Source organism: Rutidosis leptorrhynchoides, chromosome 3, assembly GCF_046630445.1.
Source record: "Rutidosis leptorrhynchoides isolate AG116_Rl617_1_P2 chromosome 3, CSIRO_AGI_Rlap_v1, whole genome shotgun sequence".
Classification (NCBI taxonomy): Eukaryota; Viridiplantae; Streptophyta; class Magnoliopsida; order Asterales; family Asteraceae; genus Rutidosis; species Rutidosis leptorrhynchoides.
Genome location: NC_092335.1, coordinates 506,309,475 through 506,330,781, shown reverse-complemented (window position 1 = coordinate 506,330,781; position 21,307 = coordinate 506,309,475). Strand labels below are relative to the sequence as shown.

The 21,307-nt window shown below is 33.7% G+C and overlaps 2 protein-coding genes across 2 annotated transcripts; one reads left to right on the top strand and one right to left on the bottom strand.

The window, feature by feature from the left end:
- The first annotated feature begins 6,795 nt into the window (after positions 1-6,795).
- On the top strand, positions 6,796-14,084 carry LOC139901829 (uncharacterized). Its single transcript, XM_071884502.1, has 10 exons — positions 6,796-7,144; positions 7,373-7,851; positions 8,207-8,595; positions 8,689-8,948; positions 9,270-9,420; positions 9,520-9,785; positions 10,250-10,372; positions 10,490-10,792; positions 13,741-13,866; positions 13,984-14,084. Exons 1-10 carry the CDS (start codon positions 6,796-6,798, stop codon positions 14,082-14,084), a joined length of 2,547 nt encoding a protein of 848 aa, XP_071740603.1.
- A 2,189-nt stretch (positions 14,085-16,273) lies between these two features.
- LOC139901827 (putative F-box protein At1g67623) lies at positions 16,274-16,945 on the bottom strand. Its single transcript, XM_071884501.1, has one exon. It carries the CDS (start codon positions 16,943-16,945, stop codon positions 16,274-16,276), a length of 672 nt encoding a protein of 223 aa, XP_071740602.1.
- Positions 16,946-21,307: the final 4,362 nt, after the last annotated feature.

The following is a 21,307-nucleotide window of genomic DNA, read 5'->3' as shown; positions in this document are numbered from 1 at the left end:
ACCTCATTTACTTATAAATTTAATCACCATTAATCTTTAAAATAATGGTCTTTTATGAGAAGACCTTTCAACACACTTAGAGTTTTTCTCTCTTTTTCTCATGTTTTTCTAACCAAAAAATTCATCACATTTCACTTCTCAATTTTCTAAGAGTTTGATCCATTTTGGTGAGAAAACAAGGCGTTTTGGATGTTCAAGTATTAAGGTAATGTTTATATCTTTTGTACTACATTTTTAAGAGTATTATTATCATTATATAAACTCTATATTTCTTAATTAAAATCACATAAAAATTATACCAAAACTTTGTTTTACAATCATACTTTTAGTGGTTAAAATATAATGAAAATAATGGAGTTTTAATCAACTTATTAAAATTGAAACAATAAGAATAAACACATAAACATCATATGGTAATATTATAGAATAAATAATATTTCATACTCTCTACTTGAATGTGTTTTGTGATCATACTTTTGTATGTGTTAGATTCGTTTCGGTGATCGCATCTTTGGTGGTTCTTCCATCTTTGCAATTATTGATATTGGAATAAAGTACGGATATTCTAGGTGGTACTAGGATCATTTTGGTAAAATCTTTCCTCTTAAAATCTCGTTTGAATTATGTATACATCTTATTCGTATGACATGCTTGTTTAATAAAATTATATTTTGTTAATTAGTCTTTGATTGTGTTATGATGTTCCTCATTTTTGATGTACTAACGAGTTTGCTATTTATGTTTGTTAACTGAGGAATCATAATACTTTGGTCTTTGTAAATTGTGTCAAAATCGTGTCTCAAAAATCCAACCAAAATAGTCCCGAAAACTGTTCTGGACAGCCCCAAAATCAACCCGTAATTGCTGCTATTTCAGCCGGGAAACAACCTGAAAAGGTTACAAAAACATCCCCGAAAAGTTTTGAAATAACCCGGTAAAGAACGTGTGTGAGTGTGGCGAGTGGTACGGTGATTCGTATCGAGTGTCCCTCATTCTATGTGGCTTTACATGTCCCGCTAAATTACGTATAAGTTGTATTATTCAATAAAGGGCTCAAAAAGTATGTAAATGAATAGTAGCAAAAGTTAGATAGAATGGTTGGGTTGACACGTGATTTAGTAATAAAACGACATACCATTTTATATAATATTATTAGTATTGTTCAAATGTAAAATATTTAAGCGTATTTTATTAATTCTTCTTAAATATATTTTAGTGTTCATTAATCACTTGAAAAGTATTTGGAATTTTGTAAACATATTTTAGTAAAACGGTTTCTTAAAATGTGCCTAAGAGTAACCTATTCATGGAGGTCCCATGATCGCATTATTGTGACACCGATAATGTGGGATCGACCGTAGCTGTGTATTTTGTTATATTTACAGCGTCTCCTTTTGATTACCCAGTGGTGGTACGAGCTCTTTGTATATGTTATTTGATTTTGTTAGGAGGCGTATGGATCGATCCTAGGATTTTGTTTTGACGGTGGACGTTTATCGTAGTGTCATGCGAAACGTCAATGATATGAATGATTAGTAGAGTAGCTACTCTATGATTTCATTTTGATACTTTGTAAGATATTTGTTTTGACTCTTAGTGCATTATTTTATGAAATTGGTGTTTTGTTATACGTTTTGATATATTGACATCTTTGTTATTGTGGATTTATACATATTCATACTTTGCTTTGAAAATAAGTTCGTTTTGAAAATAAGTTCCTTTTGGTAATAAGTTCGTTTTGAAAATTAGTTCCTTTTGATAATAAGTTCGTTTTAAAATAAGCTTTTGTATGTCATACTATACTCTTGCATTTGTTATATCCGTTCACTGGGCTTTGGCTCAGTCATATTCCGTTTTCTTTTTTTTATACGACAGGTGATCAAGGGGCGTTGCGAACGAGGGAAGAGTGTAGACTTAAAGTAGACTTAGCACCTTTGCCTTAGAGATTTTCAAACTTTATTACTTGTAGTTGAATATCAGTTACCTTTGACTTAAATTATGGTTTGACTTTGAATAAGATTAAAAAACGCTTTTTTTGTATGTTAAGTTCATTTTTCATTATTATTTAGTAAACTTTGTAAGATAGGGTCGTTACATGAAATTCTTGTATTGAATTTTGATATTTTGATTAGGAGTTTGAAATTGTAAAAGTTGTGAGAATTTTTGTAGTTTCTTGTTCAACTTTGGGAGAGGTTACTGTAATAAATTTATGAGTTAATTATACCGATGGTTCCCGTGCTTTACACAAAATTACACCGGTAGTTCCTAACTCTTTAAAATTATAGCATTAGTCCCTGTGGTTTTAAATACGTGTGGCGGTAGTCCAATTAGTAACTTCTGTTATCTAATTCCGTTAAGTGATGGCATATACCCATCACATGATGGACTTATATGTAATTTAACAATTAATAGTATGATACAAGCCCCTCTTTTATCCCTAATCGGTCTTAAAAAAACCCTAAATCAACCACGCTATATCCAAACGATTCATAAACCCTAATCATATCGGTCTCCAATTCCCAATACTCATAAAGATTCGTGTTTGTTAAATCACAAACGATTACCTTAAATCACACCAGACACAAATGATTCGTAAATCAGTAGTCATTAAGTTGATTTAGGGTTTTTTTTCAAATCACCAATCTGTCACAACACTCTAGCTTTTCCAACTTAAGTTGTCTAGTTTGAATTCTTTAAGTTACAATTTCCAACTTGACGAGTAAATTTGATAATTTATGTCTTGGTCTATTTTAGGGTTTGTATAACTCTAAGGTTGCATTTAGGTTTTACTTGTCTAAGTGTTGGCTCGCACATCTTGCACAATGTTCTGAAAACCTAGCTTATCACCATAAACCCTAGACTTGTAATCTATACCTTTATATATAATAAATTAATAAGTAAACTTATAAGTATTTGAATTAAAAACTTATAACTAATTCACTCTCACCTTAGATCATAAGTTAAGACATCTCAACACTTCATCATTCTTACACCTAGACTTGATCACTTTGTACTTAGCCATTTCTTTCACTTACCCAACCTTAACCTATCTTGATTAGAACATAATCTTAGCTTACTTTCTAAACCCTAAACATAGAATTTAACACCTTAGATTATACATTACAAGTACATGCACATTTAAGAACCAAAAATTGACAAAAACTCTCCCACCATCATCATCTAAATCGTCCATCATCATCATCCTTACCATCATCATCTCTAAATATCTTAAAATATCTCCATGCAAGAACTAACCATGCAATCTTCCATGAGAAACCATGCAAACATTAATTAACCATGCAAAACACCATGATGGTGTTATGCATGGAGAATTAATGAAGTTTAGTGAGTCATGCTCCTCCTTTGTTCTCCTAATGCCACGCCACCACCACCTTTCTCTATATAAACCTTCTCTTGATTATCCCTTATCTTTGATCACTCTCTCACACACTAACACTTCAATTTCCAGATCTAAAACTATCATCTTCATAAGCTTAAGAGAGCCCTTCTCTTCAAGGTATAACAACCTACTCTAATTCTATCATCTTTACTAGTCATCTTCAAGAGAAATCAAGGTGTAAAAGCTTGATCTAGAGTGCTTAATCACTCAATGATGATTACATGGCTAGACTTGATTTTGATATTAGATCAGTAACCTTAAGTTTCCTAGATGTCCAATGACTTAAGATGAACCTAAACTATGAACTAAAGTGGTTAAAAACATAAAACAATTTATCTTGAATCTGTCCAAACTTTCTACTTGAAGTTCATGACTTAAAAACCAACTTATACTTGGTCTCAGGAACTCATATTTTAGTATGATGTTCATATATATGTCCATGACTTCCAGTAAAGTTTCCATGATTTATTTCAAAGAAAAAGTTATTTTTCATTTTTATTTGGTGACCCAAGGTCCAGATTTGAATCAATTTGACCAAGAGTCCAAAAATCATGCATAAATCGAATTATAAGATAGATCTTGAAATATAGACTTTTAATTTGGAAACTATACATAATAAGGAAAACATGGAAAGTTGAAACACCAAAAAACATTGAGTAATAATTGAGAAATAGTCCCAACAAGTTGACACAAGATTTTATTGTAGTCAGATTTTGATCTAAAAGCCTATCTCTAAAAACTAGGTTAATGAAGACCTGTAAATGATTCCTTTTAAAAATGAGTACTTTCATATGTCCTAAACCCTCTGTAAAAGTCTTGAGTCAAAAAAATGTATTTTGCTATTTTTAAACTTGCATGGAAACTTATAGTGCAAACCTGAGCAGTTTTGCACACTTGTAAAAGAGTGAATTTTTGACCAACTTTTATTTTGAGTCTAGAAGCTATCCTTACATGGTTGGAAACGAGATTCAATAAGCTTTCCATAGGTGGTAATCTCACCTTAATTGGATGTCTATATTCATAGAAACACCTAGCCTAAAGTAATGGTAAAACTAGTCAAAACAGTCAATATTTAAACTATGAACTATCTAATCTTTTGAAACCAAGAATCGAAATGGACATGTAAGATCACTTAAGAAATTGATCTTAGATCTAACCTAAATACTATATTAGATAGTATGACCTCTGACCTTATAAATATTCATTAGGTCTCAAGCCCGGAACACCGCACACAATCTAACCGACTACAGTGTACGCTTTGCACCGCATTAATTGTGAGTTTGTAGTCCCATTTTTAATAATTCTTTTATACATTTGAGATGAGATAATACTTGTTTACTATTTTTACATATTGGACTCGAGTACATATAACTATATTCTATGTTTGAGTAACAAAGGTCAAATTAGAAATCCCGATTTTAATATCGTTAATTTTCGATTTGGTGAACGCGAATACTATGAATAGATCTATTTGAGGGTGAATAGATCTATTTGAGGGTGAATCCTCACATCAGGATAGGCCTTCTAGGCTATCGGATGCATAACCTTAAACCATATGCACTTAGACCTTAAGTGACGCTTGTTTTTGGGTACTGTTACGTTAACGTTCGATATCGAAAGCTCATAAACTAGAATAGCTTTTAACTATTTTGAACTGAAATATTGAGGTCCATTAACTTATGAACTTACCAATATTTATATTGACGTTTTTAAGTATTTTTCTCAGGTACTTAGCTTTTGGAGCATTTCAGGCGGGGCATCGTGGAGTCTCTCTTTTGTTTAAATCTAGTATTGATAGTATAGATTATGATGCATTTGCATTTGTACTATGTTTGTATTTGTACTTTTGTAACCACGATGTACCAAAACTAAAAACAGAGACCGTGATGTAATAAAATTTATGTTTCCGCTGTTGAAGTTAACTATAACCTGGGACACTATGTTAAAGTTCACACCACGTCTTGAGAAATCGAGATGGGGGTCGTGACAGACATGGTATCAGAGCTTGGGTTATAGGAAATGTGGACGGCATTAGTGTGTCTAGACCTGGCCAACTAGGATTGCATTAGTGTGTCCAACCTATAACCGAGTCAAAATTTTCCGGTCTCTACTATTTTTCGAGTCATATATTATTATTTTTACTCGTCAGAAATCCTATAGGCTAACTTTTATATGTTATGTATGTTAAGATGGAATCATCTAGTTCCATGGGATCCAACACTATGACCGCACCTATAATCATTAGCGACAATTCGGACGACAACTCTAACTTGAATGAGTTCGAGATGTACCAGCCATTCTGGCGACGATGGATGTGGGTTCGTGAACTTTTAGGTAGATGGTATCAACAAGAGGGAACCCCATACCATGAGCATAATGTGCCACCGACCATTAATGGCATGGATGGATTAATGGGTCAATCACAACATGACACGATTTACACTTTGTTAGCTAGAATTTTTAGACATGAGGGACGGATTGAACGACTTCAAGTAATGGTTGACTATTTGTACATCCAAGAGAATCAGGATGGTAACTATTCTCATTTTAATGAGATTGAGGGAGTACAGTGTACGCAACAGGAGGAGATCGAGTTATTAAAGTACCGTGTGGATGATTTGTCAGCAAGGAATCGTGACCTTGCTGCACAAGTGGCTAGTTTGAAAGTTCATTTAAACGAAGTGATTTCGGTGGTTAACACCATTGTGCCACCTTAGATCCACTGTTAGTAACTAAGAGTGTTGATTTTCTAGCTTACACTCTTAAAGATGTTCTTATATTGCGGATACTTTAATGTATTAGTTATTTATATGAATGGAACTTACGGGTAGGTTAGATACCCAAATTTTGTAATATTAAAAGGCCGATCTTAATTAATGACTTCTATGTTATGATTGTTTAAAGTTCATTTTCATAGTACGAACAAGTATGCATATATTACTTATAAAATATCTCAAATATTTGAATTGTCTTTCTTTTGTTAGAAAATGCCTCCGAAAAGAAATTCAAACACGGGAATGAGTGCTACTCAGATTGAGGAGATGGTAGCTCAAAGAGTAGCTGAAGCGATTGCTAACGCTGAAGCAAGACGCGCAGCAAATGCCGCAAACGAAAGAAGACCCGAAGTGGCAAATGTTCAGCAGCGATGCAGTTACAAGGCATTTATGGGTTGCAAGCCCCATAGTTTTTCAGGAACGGAAGGACCCGTATGGTTAATGAGATGGCTTGAAAAACTAGAATCGGTATTTAAAATTAGTGAGTGCGCAGACAATGATCGAGTGAAGTTCGCATCATGTACTCTTTCAGATGGAGCCTTAACCTGGTGGAATTCTTTTGCTAAGTCTGTGGGTATTGATGTTGCATATAATACGCCATGGTAAGAATTCAAGAAGCAAATGATTGATGAGTATTGCCCTAGGAACGAGATTCAAAGGCTAGAAACTGAGTTTTGGAGCTTAAAGTTGGAAGGAACTGATATCGCAAGATATACTAATCGATTCCTTGAGTTAGATTTAATGTGCCCAATTATGGTCACTCCCGAATATAAGAGAACTGAGAGATATATTTGGGGTTTGTCAGAAGACATTCAAGGGAATGTTTTGTCATCAAAACCAGAAACGATCCAGAGTGCTATTCGTATGGCGCATTATTTAATGGCGCAAGTAGTGCGACGTCAACCAATCAATGTTAAGATGGATGTGAAGATTACAACTGAGAAGCGTAAGTGGAATGGGAACCAGGAAGGTAATTCCAAGAAGCAAGGAACTGCCAAGGTTGAGAGTTCGAATAGTAGATATGTAGGGAAGAAACCCTAGTGCAGCAGGTGCACGAAACATGATTTTGGTGTTTGTACTGTAGTTTGTGATCGATACAAGAAGCAAGGACATCTCGCAAAGGATTGTATAGTTCGTTTATAAGGAAATGATAAAAGCGATAAGAACAATTAGAATGGTTGTTTTGGATGTGGATAAGCGGGGCATTTTAAGAAAGAATGTCCTAAGGCGAAAAAGGGCGAAACAGCTAAGGGCCGAGCTTTTCAGATCTCAACGAAAGAAGCTCGTGAGGACCCAGAATTAGTCACGGGTACGTTCCTCCTCGATAATCATTTAGCATCTATTTTATTCGATACCGGAGCATATAAAAGTTTTATAGCTAAAAATTTTAGTGTTGCGATTAATAGGCCTTTAACTGCCCTAAACACTAGATATGCTGTAGAATTGGCAAATGGTAAATTGATGAAAGTAGATGAGATTATGCGAGGTTGTGTCTTAAATTTGTCAAACAATGTGTTTGAAGTTGATTTAATTCCCGTTGAGTTAGGAAGTTTTGATGTTGTTATTGGCATGGACTGGTTGTCTAAGAATCGTGTGGACATTAATTGTGCGGAAAAGTCTATTCGTATACCTCTTGAGAATGGTGAGGAATTAATAATCCAAGGAGATAAGAGCAAGGTGAACCTTAATATTATATCTTGTATGAGAGCTTGAAGATATCTAAAGAAGGGATATCCTTCCATTCTCGTGAACGTGAAAGAACTCAAAACCAAAGAGATTGGATTGGAGAATGTTCCAGTTGTCCGAGAGTTTCCTCATGTATTTCCAGAAGATTTTCCAGGTCTACCTCCTCATAGGCAAGTTGAATTCTAGATTGATTTAATTCCAGGAGCCGCGCCAGTTGCTAAATTGCCTTATCGGTTAGCTCCTTCAGAACTACAAGAATTATCAAATCTACTCCAAGAATTATTAGATAAGGGATTCATTCGGCCTAGTGTTTCTCTGTGGGAGTGCTCCAATTTTGTTTGTCAAGAAGAAGGACGAAACTTTCAGATTATGTATTGACTATCGAGAGCTGAATAAGATTACAATCAAGAACCTTTACCCGCTACCAAGGATAGACGATCTATTTGACCAATTGCAAGGGTCAAGTGTATATTCCAAGATTGACCTCAGATCAGGGTACCATCAGTTGAGAGTCAAAGAGGACGATGTGCCTAATATAGCGTTCAGAACACGCTATGCTCATTATGAATTTTTGGTTATGCCATTTGGTTTAACCAACGCCCCTGCAATATTTATGGATCTGATGAACAGACTGTGCAAGCTGTATCTAGATAAATTTATCATAGTGTTTATCGATGATATTTTGATCTACTCCAAGGATAAGGATGAGCACGAGCAACATTTGAGATTAGTTCTGTAACTTTTGGAAAGAGAGCAATTATATGCTAAATTTTTGAAGTGTGGTTTTTGGCTCGATTCAGTCCAATTCTTGGGTCATGTGGTTAATAGAGAAGGCATTTATGTTGATCCCTCAAAGATCAAGGCTATTAAGAATTGGAAAGTGCCTAAGAACCCATCTCAAATTCATCAATTTTTAGGACTTGCTGGATATTATAGAAGATTTATTCAGAATTTCTCTAAGATAGCACGACCGTTAACTGTGTTAACGCACAAGGATAAGAAATTTGAATGGTCCTCAGAACACGAGTCTGCTTTTCAAATGTTGAAACAGAAGTTAACTACCGCACCAATACTATCACTACCGGATGGTAATGAAGATTTTCTAGTTTATTGTGATGCGTCTCGACAAGGGTTTGAATGTGTTTTAATGCAACGACAGAAGGTCATTGCGTACGCATCACGTCAACTGAAGAAACATGAGCATAATTATACAACTCATGATTTGGAGTTAGGAGCCATTGTGTTTGCATTGAAAATATGGAGACATTATTTATATGGAACCCAGTGTACCATATATACGGATCACAAGAGTCTTCAACATATTTTTGATCAGAAACAACTAAACACGAGGCAACGGCGTTGGGTAGAGCTTATAAACGATTACGATTGTGATATTCGATATCATCTAGGGAAAACGAACAATGTAGCTGATGCATTGAGTCACAAAGAAAGGGTTAAACCTCTGAGAGTTAGGTCATTGAATATGACTATTCAGACAAACCTTATGTCTCGTATTCAAGATGCACAAATGGAAGCTATGAAGGAAGTGAACGTGAAAAGGTAAGGAATTAGTGAGAAAGATAAGAAGTTTGAGATTAAGAGTGACGGAACTCGATATTTTACAGACAGAATTTAGATTCCAAAGTTTGGTGGATTAAGAGAGCTTGTGATGGATGAAGCACACAAGACGAGATATTCAATTCATCCAGGGTCTGGGAAAATGTATCATGACCTAAAGGAATTTTATTGGTGGCTGAACATGAAGGCTGAGATTGCAACTTATGTAGGGAAGTGCTTAACATGTTCGAAGGTTAAAGCTGAAAATCAGAAACCATCAGGGTTATTACAGAAACTTGAGATTCCCGAATGGAAGTGGGAGAAGATTACCATGGACTTTATCACAAAACTACCAAAGATTGCGAATGGTTATGACACAATTTGGGTAGTACTTGATCTTCTTACGAAATCTGCACATTTCTTACCAATGAAAGAAACCGACAAAATGGAAAAGTTGGCAGGTTTGTATATCAAGGAAATTATCTCTAGACATGGAGTCCCAGTTTCTATTGTCTCCGACCGAGATAGCAGATTTACGTCAAGATTTTGGCAATCTTTGCAACAAGCCTTTGGTACTCGTTTGGACATGAGTACAGCTTATCATCCCCAAACCGATGGGCAGAGTGAGAGAACTATTCAGACTTTGGAAGACATGCTCCGAGCATGTGTAATTGATTTTAGAAGTGGCTGGGATAAGTATTTACCTTTAGCCGAATTTTCATATAACAATAGTTATCATTCAAGATTAAGGCTGCACCATTTGAAGCTTTGTATGGAAGGAAATGTAAATCACCATTGTGTTGGAGTGAGATTGGTGATTCACAATTGACAGGACCAGAGATTGTCCATGAGACAACCGAGAAGATCTTTCAGATTCAAGAAAGATTAAAGACGGCAAGAAGTAGGCAGAAGAGCTATGCCGATGTTCGAAGAAAATCTTTGGAATTTCAAGTGGGTGACAGAGTCATGCTTAAAGTTTCTCCATGGAAAGGAGTAATAAGGATTGGAAAGCGAGGAAAGCTGAGCCTGAGATATGTAGGACCTTTTGAAGTTATTGAAAGGATTGGTTCAGTTGCATATAGATTGAAACTACCACAAGAGCTTAGTGGTATTCATAATGCTTTTCATGTTTCGAACTTGAAGAAGTGTTTCTCAGATGAGAATTTAGTGATTCCTTTGGAAGAACTAAGTATCGAAGACAAGTTGCATTTTGTCGAGGAACTAGTAGAAGTGATGGATCGTGAAGTGAAAAGATTGAAGCATAGTAGGATTCCAATTGTTAAAGTTCGTTGGAATGCCCGGAGAGGTCCAGAGTTCACATGGGAACATGAGAACCATATAAGGCAGAAATATCCTCATCTATTCGATAATCGAAGTACCTCCTAAATTTCGAGGACGAAATTTTCTTAACGGTTAGGTAATGTCACAACTCTAGCTTTTCCAACTTAAGTTGTCTAGTTTGACTTCTTTAAGTTACAATTTCCTACTTGACGAGTAAATTTGATAATTTATGTCTTGGTCTATTTTAGGGTTTGTATAACTCTAAGGTTGCATTTAGGTTTTACTTGTCTAAGTGTTGTCTCACACATCTTGCACAATGTTTTGAAAACCTAGCTTATCACCATAAACCATAGACTCGTAATCTATACCTTTATATATAGTAAATTAATAAGTAAACTTAATAACTAAGTATTTGAATTAAAAACTTATAACTAATTCACTCTCATCTTAGATCATAAGTTAAGACATTTCTACACTTAATCATTCTTACACCTAGACTTGATCACTTTGTACTTACCCATTTATTTCACTTAACCAACCTTAACCTATCTTGATTAGAACCTAATCTTAGCTTACTTCCTAAACCTTAAACATACAATTTAACACCTTAGATTATACATTACAAGTACATGTACATTTAAGAACCAAAAATTGACAAAAACTCTAGCACCCTCATCATCTAAATCGTCCATCATCATTCTTACCATCATCATCTCTAAATATCTTAAAATATCTCCATGCAAGAACTAACCATGCAATGTTCCATGAGAAACCATGCAAACATTAATTAACCATGCAAAACACCACGATGGTGTTATGCATGGAGAATTAATGAAGTTTAGTGAGCCATACTCCTCCTTTGTTCTCCTAATGCTACACCACCACCACCTTTCTCTATATAAACCTTCTCTTGATCATCCATTGTCATTTGATCAGTCTCTCACACACTAACACTTCAATTTCCATATCTAAAACTATCATCTTCATCATCTTCATATGCTTAAGAGAGCCCTTCTCATCAAGGTATAACAACCTACTCTAATTCTATCATCTTTACTAGTCATCTTCAAGAGAAATCAAGGTGTAAAAGTTTGATCTAGAGTGCTTAATCACTCAATGATGATTACATGGCTAGCCTTGATCTTGATATTAGATCAGTAACCTTAAGTTTCCTACATCTCCAATGACTTAAAATGAACCTAAACTAAGAACTAAAGTGGTTAAAAACATAAAACAGTTTTATCTTGAATCTGTCTAAACTTTCTACTTGAAGTTCATGACTTAAAAACCAACTTATACTTAGTCTCAGGAACTCATCTTTTAGTATGATGTTCATATATATGTTCATGACTTCCAGTAAAGTTTTCATGATTTATTTCAAAGAAAAAGTCATTTTTCATTTTTATTTGGTGACCCAAGGTCCAGATTTGAAGCAATCTGACCAAGAGTCCATAAATCATGCATATATCGAACTATAAGATAGATCTTGAAATATTGGAATTTGATTTGGAAACTAGACATAATAAGGAAAACATGGCAAGTTGAAACACCAAAAACCATTGAGCAATCATTGATAAATAGTCCCAACAAGTTGACATAAGAATTTATTATAGTCAGAATTTGGTCCAAAACCCTATCTCTAAAACCTAGGTTAATGAAGACCTGGAAATGATTCCTTTTGAAAATGAGTACTTTTATATGTCCTAAACCCTCTGTAAAAGTATTGCGTCAAAAAAATGTATTTTGCTATTTTTAAACTTGCATGAGAACTTATAGTGCAAACCTGAGCAGTTTTGCATACTTGTAAAAGAGTGAACTTTTGACCAACTTTTTGAGTCTAGAAGCTAACCTTACATGGTTGGAAACTAGACTCAATAAACTTTCCATAGGTGGTAATCTCACCTTAATTGGATGTCTAGATTAATAGAAACACCTAGGCTAAAGTAATGGTAAAACTAGTCAAAACAGTCAACATTTAAACTATGAACTATATAACCTTTTGAAACCGAGAATACAAATGGACATGTAAGATCACTTAAGAAATTGATATTAGATCTAACCTAAATAGTATATTAGATAGTATGACCTCTGAACTTATAAATATTCATTAGGTCTCAAGCCCGGAACACCGCACACAATCTAACCGATTACCGTGTACGCTTAGCACCACATCAATTGTGAGTTTGTAGTCCCATTTTTAATCAATCTTTTATACATTTAGGATGAGATAATACTTGTTTACTATTTTTACATATTGGACTCGAGTACATATAACTATATTCTATGTTTGAGTAACAAAGATCAATTTAGAGAGCCCGATTTTGATATCGTTAATTACCAGTTTGGTGAATGCGAATACTGTGAATAGATCTATTTGAGGGTGACTCCTCATATCAGGATAGGCCTTCTAGACTATCAGATGCATAACCTTCGACCATATGCACTTAGACCTTAAGTGACGCTTGTTTTTGGGTACTATTACGTTAACGTTCGATATCGAAAGCTCATAAACTAGAATAGCTTTTAACTATTTTGAACTGAAATTTTGAGGTCCATTAATTTATGCATTATAACTAAACCTATGAACCCACCAATAGTTATATTGACGTTTTTAAGTATTTTTCTCAGGTACTTAGCTTTTGGAGCATTTCAGGTCGGGCATCGTGGAGTCTAAAAACGTCTTTTGTTTAAATCTAGTATTGATAGGCTAGATTATGATGTATTTGTATTTGTACTATGTTTCTATTTGTACTTTTGTAACCAAGATGTACCAAAACTAAAAACAAAGACTGTGATGTAATAAAATTTATGTTTCCGCTGTTGACGTTAACTATAACCTGGGACACTATGTTAAAGTTCACACCACGTCTTGGGAAATCGAGACGGGGGTCGTGACACAATCGAAATGGTCTCAGTGTTTTTGTGGAAGAAATGCTTATATTCGCACCTCTTAGAATGTATATTTATACATGTCAGGTATAAATTAAGCTGTAAGTGTTGACTTTTTTTAATCCAAAAATTGATTCCTTTTACAATTTGCAGGTGTCAAGATGCTCAATTGTTCGAATGAGAGGATACCTGGATTGATGCGAGTTAAGAACAAGCTTGATGGCAATGTTAAAGCTAAAGATGATGAAAATCAGAGACTTAGGATTAGTTTGTGGATTTGTTTGTTTTTCATAGTGATTATGATTATGATTCTTTTAGATCATTTTTTGTAGAATTAACAGTGTAATTGTTTATTGAAACTCATGTTTGTAATCGTTTTTTGACTACCCATGCAAGGTTCTGGCTTTGTTCACTACAAGAAAACTGTGTTCTTAGGACCCTTCGTCTGGACCCCTGCGAAAAAGTATCCTAAGCAACTAAAAATTAGGACGGGGTAATTCTTGGGGTCCCATAAGATATATGCAAAAGTAGTGGTGTCATAAGCTAATAAAGTGGGGTCCTAAGAATAGGACACATAATATTTTGGTTATATTATTGATACGTTTATAAATCTTTGTCCTAAAAAGTTGTTTAATATGACACAATTTGTTGGGGTCCTATTTTTTATAGGACACTTAGAAGGTGAGTCGCATGGTGTCATAAAATCTATATGATAGGACACATAATTTTTTGGTCCTATTATCATACGTGTTTATAGACACTTGATATGTTCATAGGACACTTTATTTGTGAAGTCATATTATAATGCAACGTGTTGGGTCACTTTTATAATAAGGTCACAAAAATAGGACGCTTGGGTATTTGAGGTCCTAATTATCATATGACTATACATGACTCTTAAATTTGTGGTTGCATAAAAATGTACTTAATAGGACAATATCTTGTTGGTGTCTCATAATGATCAACCAACAAGATAATAAGGTCACAAAAATAGGACGCTTGGGTATTTGAGGTCCTAACTATCATATTACTATTAGGACCCTTAAATTTGTAGTTGCATAAAAATGTACTTAATAGGACACTATCTTGTTAGTGTCTCATAATGATCAACCAATAAGATAATAAGGTCACAAAAATAGGGCGCTTGAGTATTTAAAGTCCTAACTATCATATGACTATATATATGACATATTAGGACCCTTATTAAAGTCGTATTATTTCACTTTTGTTACAAAAATGATTAAAGTGTTATATAAGTTAACTTCCATTAAATATTCAAAAGTATTCATAGCGTTGTGGCTTGTGTGTTATTTACTCAACTGATTGACCTGGGTTCAAATCCATTTTATGTGCTTTTTGTTTCAAAAATTAAAAATGTATAACAGATCGGACTTTCATTGGGCCAGATTTAATGGATTCATTTTTTATTGTTGGACTTTTAGCTGGGAATTGTAGTTGGGCCAGATTTAATAGAATCATTTTTTATTATCGAAATTTCAGCTGGTAATTGTAGTTTGACACTCATAGGTGTTACCAAGTTTTGACACTTAAGATTATCAAAAAGAAAACTTTTTGACACTTTAAAGGTGTCAAAAAGTTAATATAACTTCAAATTTTTTGACAACATATTTTTTAACACTTCAATTTTTTGACACCATATTTTTTGACACTTTCAATTTTGTGATACTTATAGTTGTCAAGAACATGTCAAAGTTATTCATGTTTTAAGTGTCAAAGATAATGGAAATGTCAAAAAATTAACTTTTATTTGTAGTGTCTTTACGTCTCTTATTGATTTCTCAACAACATTTCTATCCAATACACCCTTAACAATTCCTTGAATAAACATGGTTGTCAATCAATAGTTAAAATATAGCCCAAAAAACATGATTGTTTCTTTTGCAGGATAAACAATGAATGTGTAAATTTTTTTATGTTTCTTGATGAGCTCCCAAACCAACATTATTAATGCAGAATTGAAATAGGTTACAACAAGATGAACTAATTAAGAAATGTTTGTGATTCTTTCAATGCGTATTCATTGTATATTCAGTTTACATGATTGCAAAGTAACTCACCCAAACAATAGTTAATGATGTATTAAATGATGTTGAATTCACCCAAACATATATGATTGCAGTTAAGAAAATAAAAGAATACGAGTAGTTGAATTCAATTCTTCACTGAATTGAATTCTACAGTACGTAGACAAAACATACATAAACAAACAAAACAAATGGAATCCTTCCTTTTATGGTAGTTAAACTTTGGATCAGAATACAGTGTTCTCCATCATCTCCAAGTATAGAACAAATAAAACAAATGGACTAATGGCCGGTGAAAGTTTTAAGCAACAAGTCAACAGCAAATTGTAGACCAACATACAAGTAAAAGAGCAGCTAGTCAACAACAAATGTTAAAAAGGAATCACCTTTTTGGGTGTTCTTTTTTTTCTGTTAACATAAAGAATATAAATTCGTGCGGATCCATTGATTGGTTCATTTTAAAATGTACTAATTAAAAACTATGTTGTGATGATAAACTCTAAGCAAAATGGAAGCAATCCAGATAATACGAAGGAAAAATGGACGCAAATAAAATGATCTTATGAGTAATAGAAATTACTACTAATATTTACATTAAATGTGTAAACTTTATACAAAATCTACAAAATACTAACATAAATCTAGCTATAGGCAAATCGGTTTGCAAAAACACCCAACTCATAGGCCCAAAAACACGACATACATTCTGGTATCACGATTTCAAACCCATGAAATTGTGGAAAATAACCATCATTGTCGGAAATAGGGCACGTCGTTGCCACATCATCAAAAGGGTGGCGGTTAAATAACCATAATTGACGCAACAAATCAAAAACCTTTATTCTCACCGCCACCACCAACTCCGGCACTGGTGGGAATGTTTCATTCAAAAGTTGTAAACCGTTTTGCTTTGCCTCTATTTGGTGAGAGGCAAACATAATTAAACCATAAACATAAACAGCCTCTTTAAGTTGGCTGTTCGAAGCTCGTTTTAAAAACTCAAGCCCTAACTCGGTGTATTTAGGGTCAAAATAACCTATCAAACCCAAGCGAAAAATCGCATTAGGGTTTCCAAAAACCGTACAAAGATTGAAAAGATAAATCAATTTAGGGTTTCCCCAAGGTGAGAGTCTCCATCGATCTAAGGAAAGCCTTTTAAATACCAAAGGATCTTCGAAAAGCTTCAAAAAGCTTTTGCAAACTAACTTAAGGATGAACAACTGGTTGGATGAATTCTGACCAACTCGAGATAAAATTTTCACAAGCATATCTTGTGGAAGAGTTTCGAGAATGTTCGCTTGAGTAACTTCCATTTTTTTTTTTTAACTAAAAGATAAAAAGGATGAAATTTTTTTCGTGTTTGGTGTACTTGAGAGAGAGGTTTCTGTAGATGAAGATGATGGGAAAATAAAACACATAGAAAATATTCAACTTGCTTTCTGCCATTTAAAGTTGATTTTTGGTGATACTGAATTGACGGCTTAACACGTGTGCATTTAATGATGATTTTATTTAAGTATAAAATTTCATTCTAATTTTATTTCAATTACTATCTATATCTATCTATATTTACGGGTATAACAAAGTCAATATTTGCCAATTTATGAGATATATCATATATAGATTCAAAGCTAATTTTTTGAATTTAAATTTCATGATTAATCTCTACTAATCTATATCTATCTACACATAACTAAAAAGTGACTCCCAATGTCAATAAATGAGCCTCATTAAGCCTTTTAGTAATCAAATAAAAAAAAATTAATTTTAAGACTAATAAGCCTTTTAATTGGTATTTAATTTGTAGAATTCATTCATAAATTAATAAATATCTTTCTATACATAACTTTTTGGGTGTGCATGTTTCATTTAGTTATCTGAGTAAGTCATCATGCACTTCATATTGTATCATAAATTTGAACTTAATGTTGAGTTTTTCATTAGTTTTGTATACATGTTGTGTGATCTATGAGCGAGGGTTATATGAGCAACAACTTATTGAAACACATATCTTTTGTTTCATGAAACCGAGGAGTGTAAATTTGGCTCTAAGTTCTTATGGAAGTAACACTTGAATTTAATTGGATATATTAATGATCTCTTGATTGATTTGATGGTTAAAAGAATTAATAATATCCATTAGAAAGAAGAATAAAGCTGTTGTTATAGATCATAAGAAAGAAGTAAAATAGTTTGAACTTTGAAGCTAAAGAGGTTCGATTCACCGCAACATCCCATGTTAAGGCCACTTAGTTGTTTTGCCATTTATGGATATACTTTCTTTTATCACAATTGTTATTTATCACTTATCATTTGTATACCTATGTCACAATGCATTTTCTGTAAACAATAATCCTATATGCAAGTAATATAAAGGTCCGTTTGCATTGGATATTTCCATAACTATTTTTGTGCAACGCACTAGCAATGCACCTAGTCTTAAGTAATTTGGATTGACTTCAATATCTTTCAAACTTTAACTAAAGGTGTTTAAAAACAAGTGTTGGACCTTTCCGAATGTTCTTTGCAAAATTCAAGTTACCTCTTATGATTAGATCTCAAAAAGATGCAAAGGAAAGGTGATCGATTGGCACAATTGGCGACACAATCCTCAAGTGTTCCTATCGTGATCTTTATGTATGTTATAGATTGCTCGTGATTGTTTAGCTACTCTTGTTTAGGTTACTAACTTAGCATCCTCATAAGGTAATGCTTTCGTGTTCTTAGGTTGCCTAAACATTGGCATACCTCTGTGTATTAAATCTTTGATATTAATAATAATAATGTTTGCCTTAAAAAAAAAACTAAATATTAATAAATAAATTGACTAATTAATTAAAATACCTTATCTTGATTAACTGTAAACACGTAAATTGAAATAAATTTTAATTCAAAAACGTAAATAGAAATAATACATATATTAACTATAAACACTTTTGTTACTCCGTATATTTTTATTTTAAAGAAGACACTTTTGTTTTAGATTTATCTTTAAAAACATTCAAATTACTTCTTCCACCACAAACTGTGCAATAAATAATTGTACTGTACAACTCAATAATGCATATATTTGGTGGAATGAGCATTTGTAAATTGTACAGAGTACTTGCAACGGTCTATTTTTTTAACGGATACATTTGCAGTTATATATATATATATATATATATATATATATATATATATATATATATATATATATATATATATATATATATATATATTTATAACACCATATACATAAACAAAACACTTCAAAATAAAAAAACACACACTTCACACATGCATCTTCAAAAATGGTGACAATTCCCCCGATGATCGTCTCGTTCAATGTTTATTACGGCAGTGGATTCGACTACGAATCCAAATTTTACGATTACAAATGTGGTTCAAAAATTTCATTTGAAGACATCGACATTCGAGACGTTTGTTTAGACGAGTTGCTTGAATTTTTGAAGATAAATGTACCGTTTGAGCATACAGACGTGTTATTTTTTGACGATGACTGTGTTCTGAAATTGTTCGCTCTCTACCTTCGGACCGAGGAACAATGGAATGGTATAAAAGGAACTCTCCTCTTCCGTTCATTCTGATTTTGATGACTAAGAATATTCAGATGCTCTCTGCAATCAAAGTAACAAAAAGAGAATAATGTACATTATCATCAAAATTACACAATATCATATAAAAAATAATCTCATAACATAGTAAATTTAAATAACGTAAGAAATCTATTTCACTACAATTGAACACACATGTGAGTGTGTAATAGCCAAAGTGTCATAGCCGAGTTTTACTACATTTGTTGCACCAATTGGTCGACCAGCCATACAAAATATTGGTAAAACAGTCTCATCACCACCATCATCATGATTTTGGCTAGTCTTATTATGTATGGTCTCGACATCACTGGCTAAATACAGAGAACAAAATGACAAACACTCTTCCGCTAAATATCCTTCTACAATTGAACCCTCGGGTTTACTCTTGTTTCGCACATAAGATTTTAATGTACCTAAATACCTGAGTGGTCCAAAAATGTTTATATCAGATTCAAAAAAAGTTGTATTCAAATGAGTATAATTTACTACAGAATAAATGGTCACCTCTCGATTGGATACATCCAACGGTAATGAACATGCCCCCTAATCTGGCCTCTGAAGCTAGATGAACCGATAGATGAATCATGACGTCAAAAAATGATGGTGGAAAAATCCTTTCTAAATCACAAAGTATTTTTCCAATATCTTTTTCCATCTTTAATAGATCAGAAGGTTTAAGAAATTTTGATCATAATTGTCTGTAGTACCGACATAACTTCATGATAACAGAACGCACATGCTTAGGTAAAATATTTCTTATGGCCACGGGAAGCAACTGCTGCATCAAAATATGATTATCGTGACTTCTTAGGCCTGTAATTTTTGGAGATTTTCCCTGAATGCACCTAGAAATATTAGCTGCATAACCATATGGCACTTTCACACTTTTAAGCACATCACAAAATGTTTCTTTCTCTTTTTTATCCATTAAGAAACATGCAGGAGGCAAATACACTTTGCCATTTGATAAAGGTTGTGGATGAAGTTCATGTCTAATACCCGTTTCTTCCAAATCACGACGTCCTTTTAAGTGATCCTTGGTCTTTCCATCTATATTCATTAACTTTCCAATGAGACTGTCACATACATTCTTTTCAGTATGCATTACGTCTATATTATGACGTATTAAGTTATTTTTCCAGTATGGTAACTAAAAAAAAATACTTCTCTTCTTCCAGTTATATGGTAAGGATGGGTTATCCTTCACAAGTTTTTCAAATTTTATTTCAAAACCTTTCAGCTCCGCAAGCACTTGTTCCCCTGATAAGCAACGCGGTCACCCTTCATGTTCTACCGTGCCGTCAAAACAATCTTTATCTATACGGAAAGCATGCAACAATTCCAACCAGCGACGATGTGCCATGAAGATATCTTTGTGGGAGTTTGATAACTGTATTGACCTGGTTAGCTTATGGCATAAAGGACAAGCTAATTTACCTTTAGTGCTCCAACCCGATAAATTCGCATAAGCAGGAAAGTCACTTACCGTCCATATCAAGCCAGCACGCAGTGTGAAGTTACTCTTATTTGATGCGTCATAAGTATTAACTCCAGTATCCCACAACTCTTTCAACTCATCAACTAGAGGTTGCATATAGATGTCTATATTTTTACCTGGAGCAGATGGACCGGGTATAAGTAAAGTTAGGAATAAAAAAGGTTTTTTCATGCACAACCATGGAGGTAGATTATATGGCATCAAAACAACATGACATGTACTATGTGAAACACTCATGTTTCCAAAAGGGTTAAACCCATCACTCGCCAAACCAAGCCTCACATTACGAGGTTCTTTAGAAAATTCACTATTCTGATAATCGAATGTTTTCCAGGCTGGTGAATCTGCAGGATGTCTTAATATACCATCTTTCGTACGAGCAAGATCACCCTAAAATGGCCGAATGAGCAAGAATCTCTGAACGTGCTTGCCATTCGAGGTCGTATAGATTCTGAAAATGACATCTTTCCTGACAAATTCGCACCACGCACCAAATACCACCGACGGTTCGTGGTGCTTGGTGTCTTAGGCCAAAATGTTAGATCTATCGTATCTTTTGACTCCTAGCTCCGATTAGT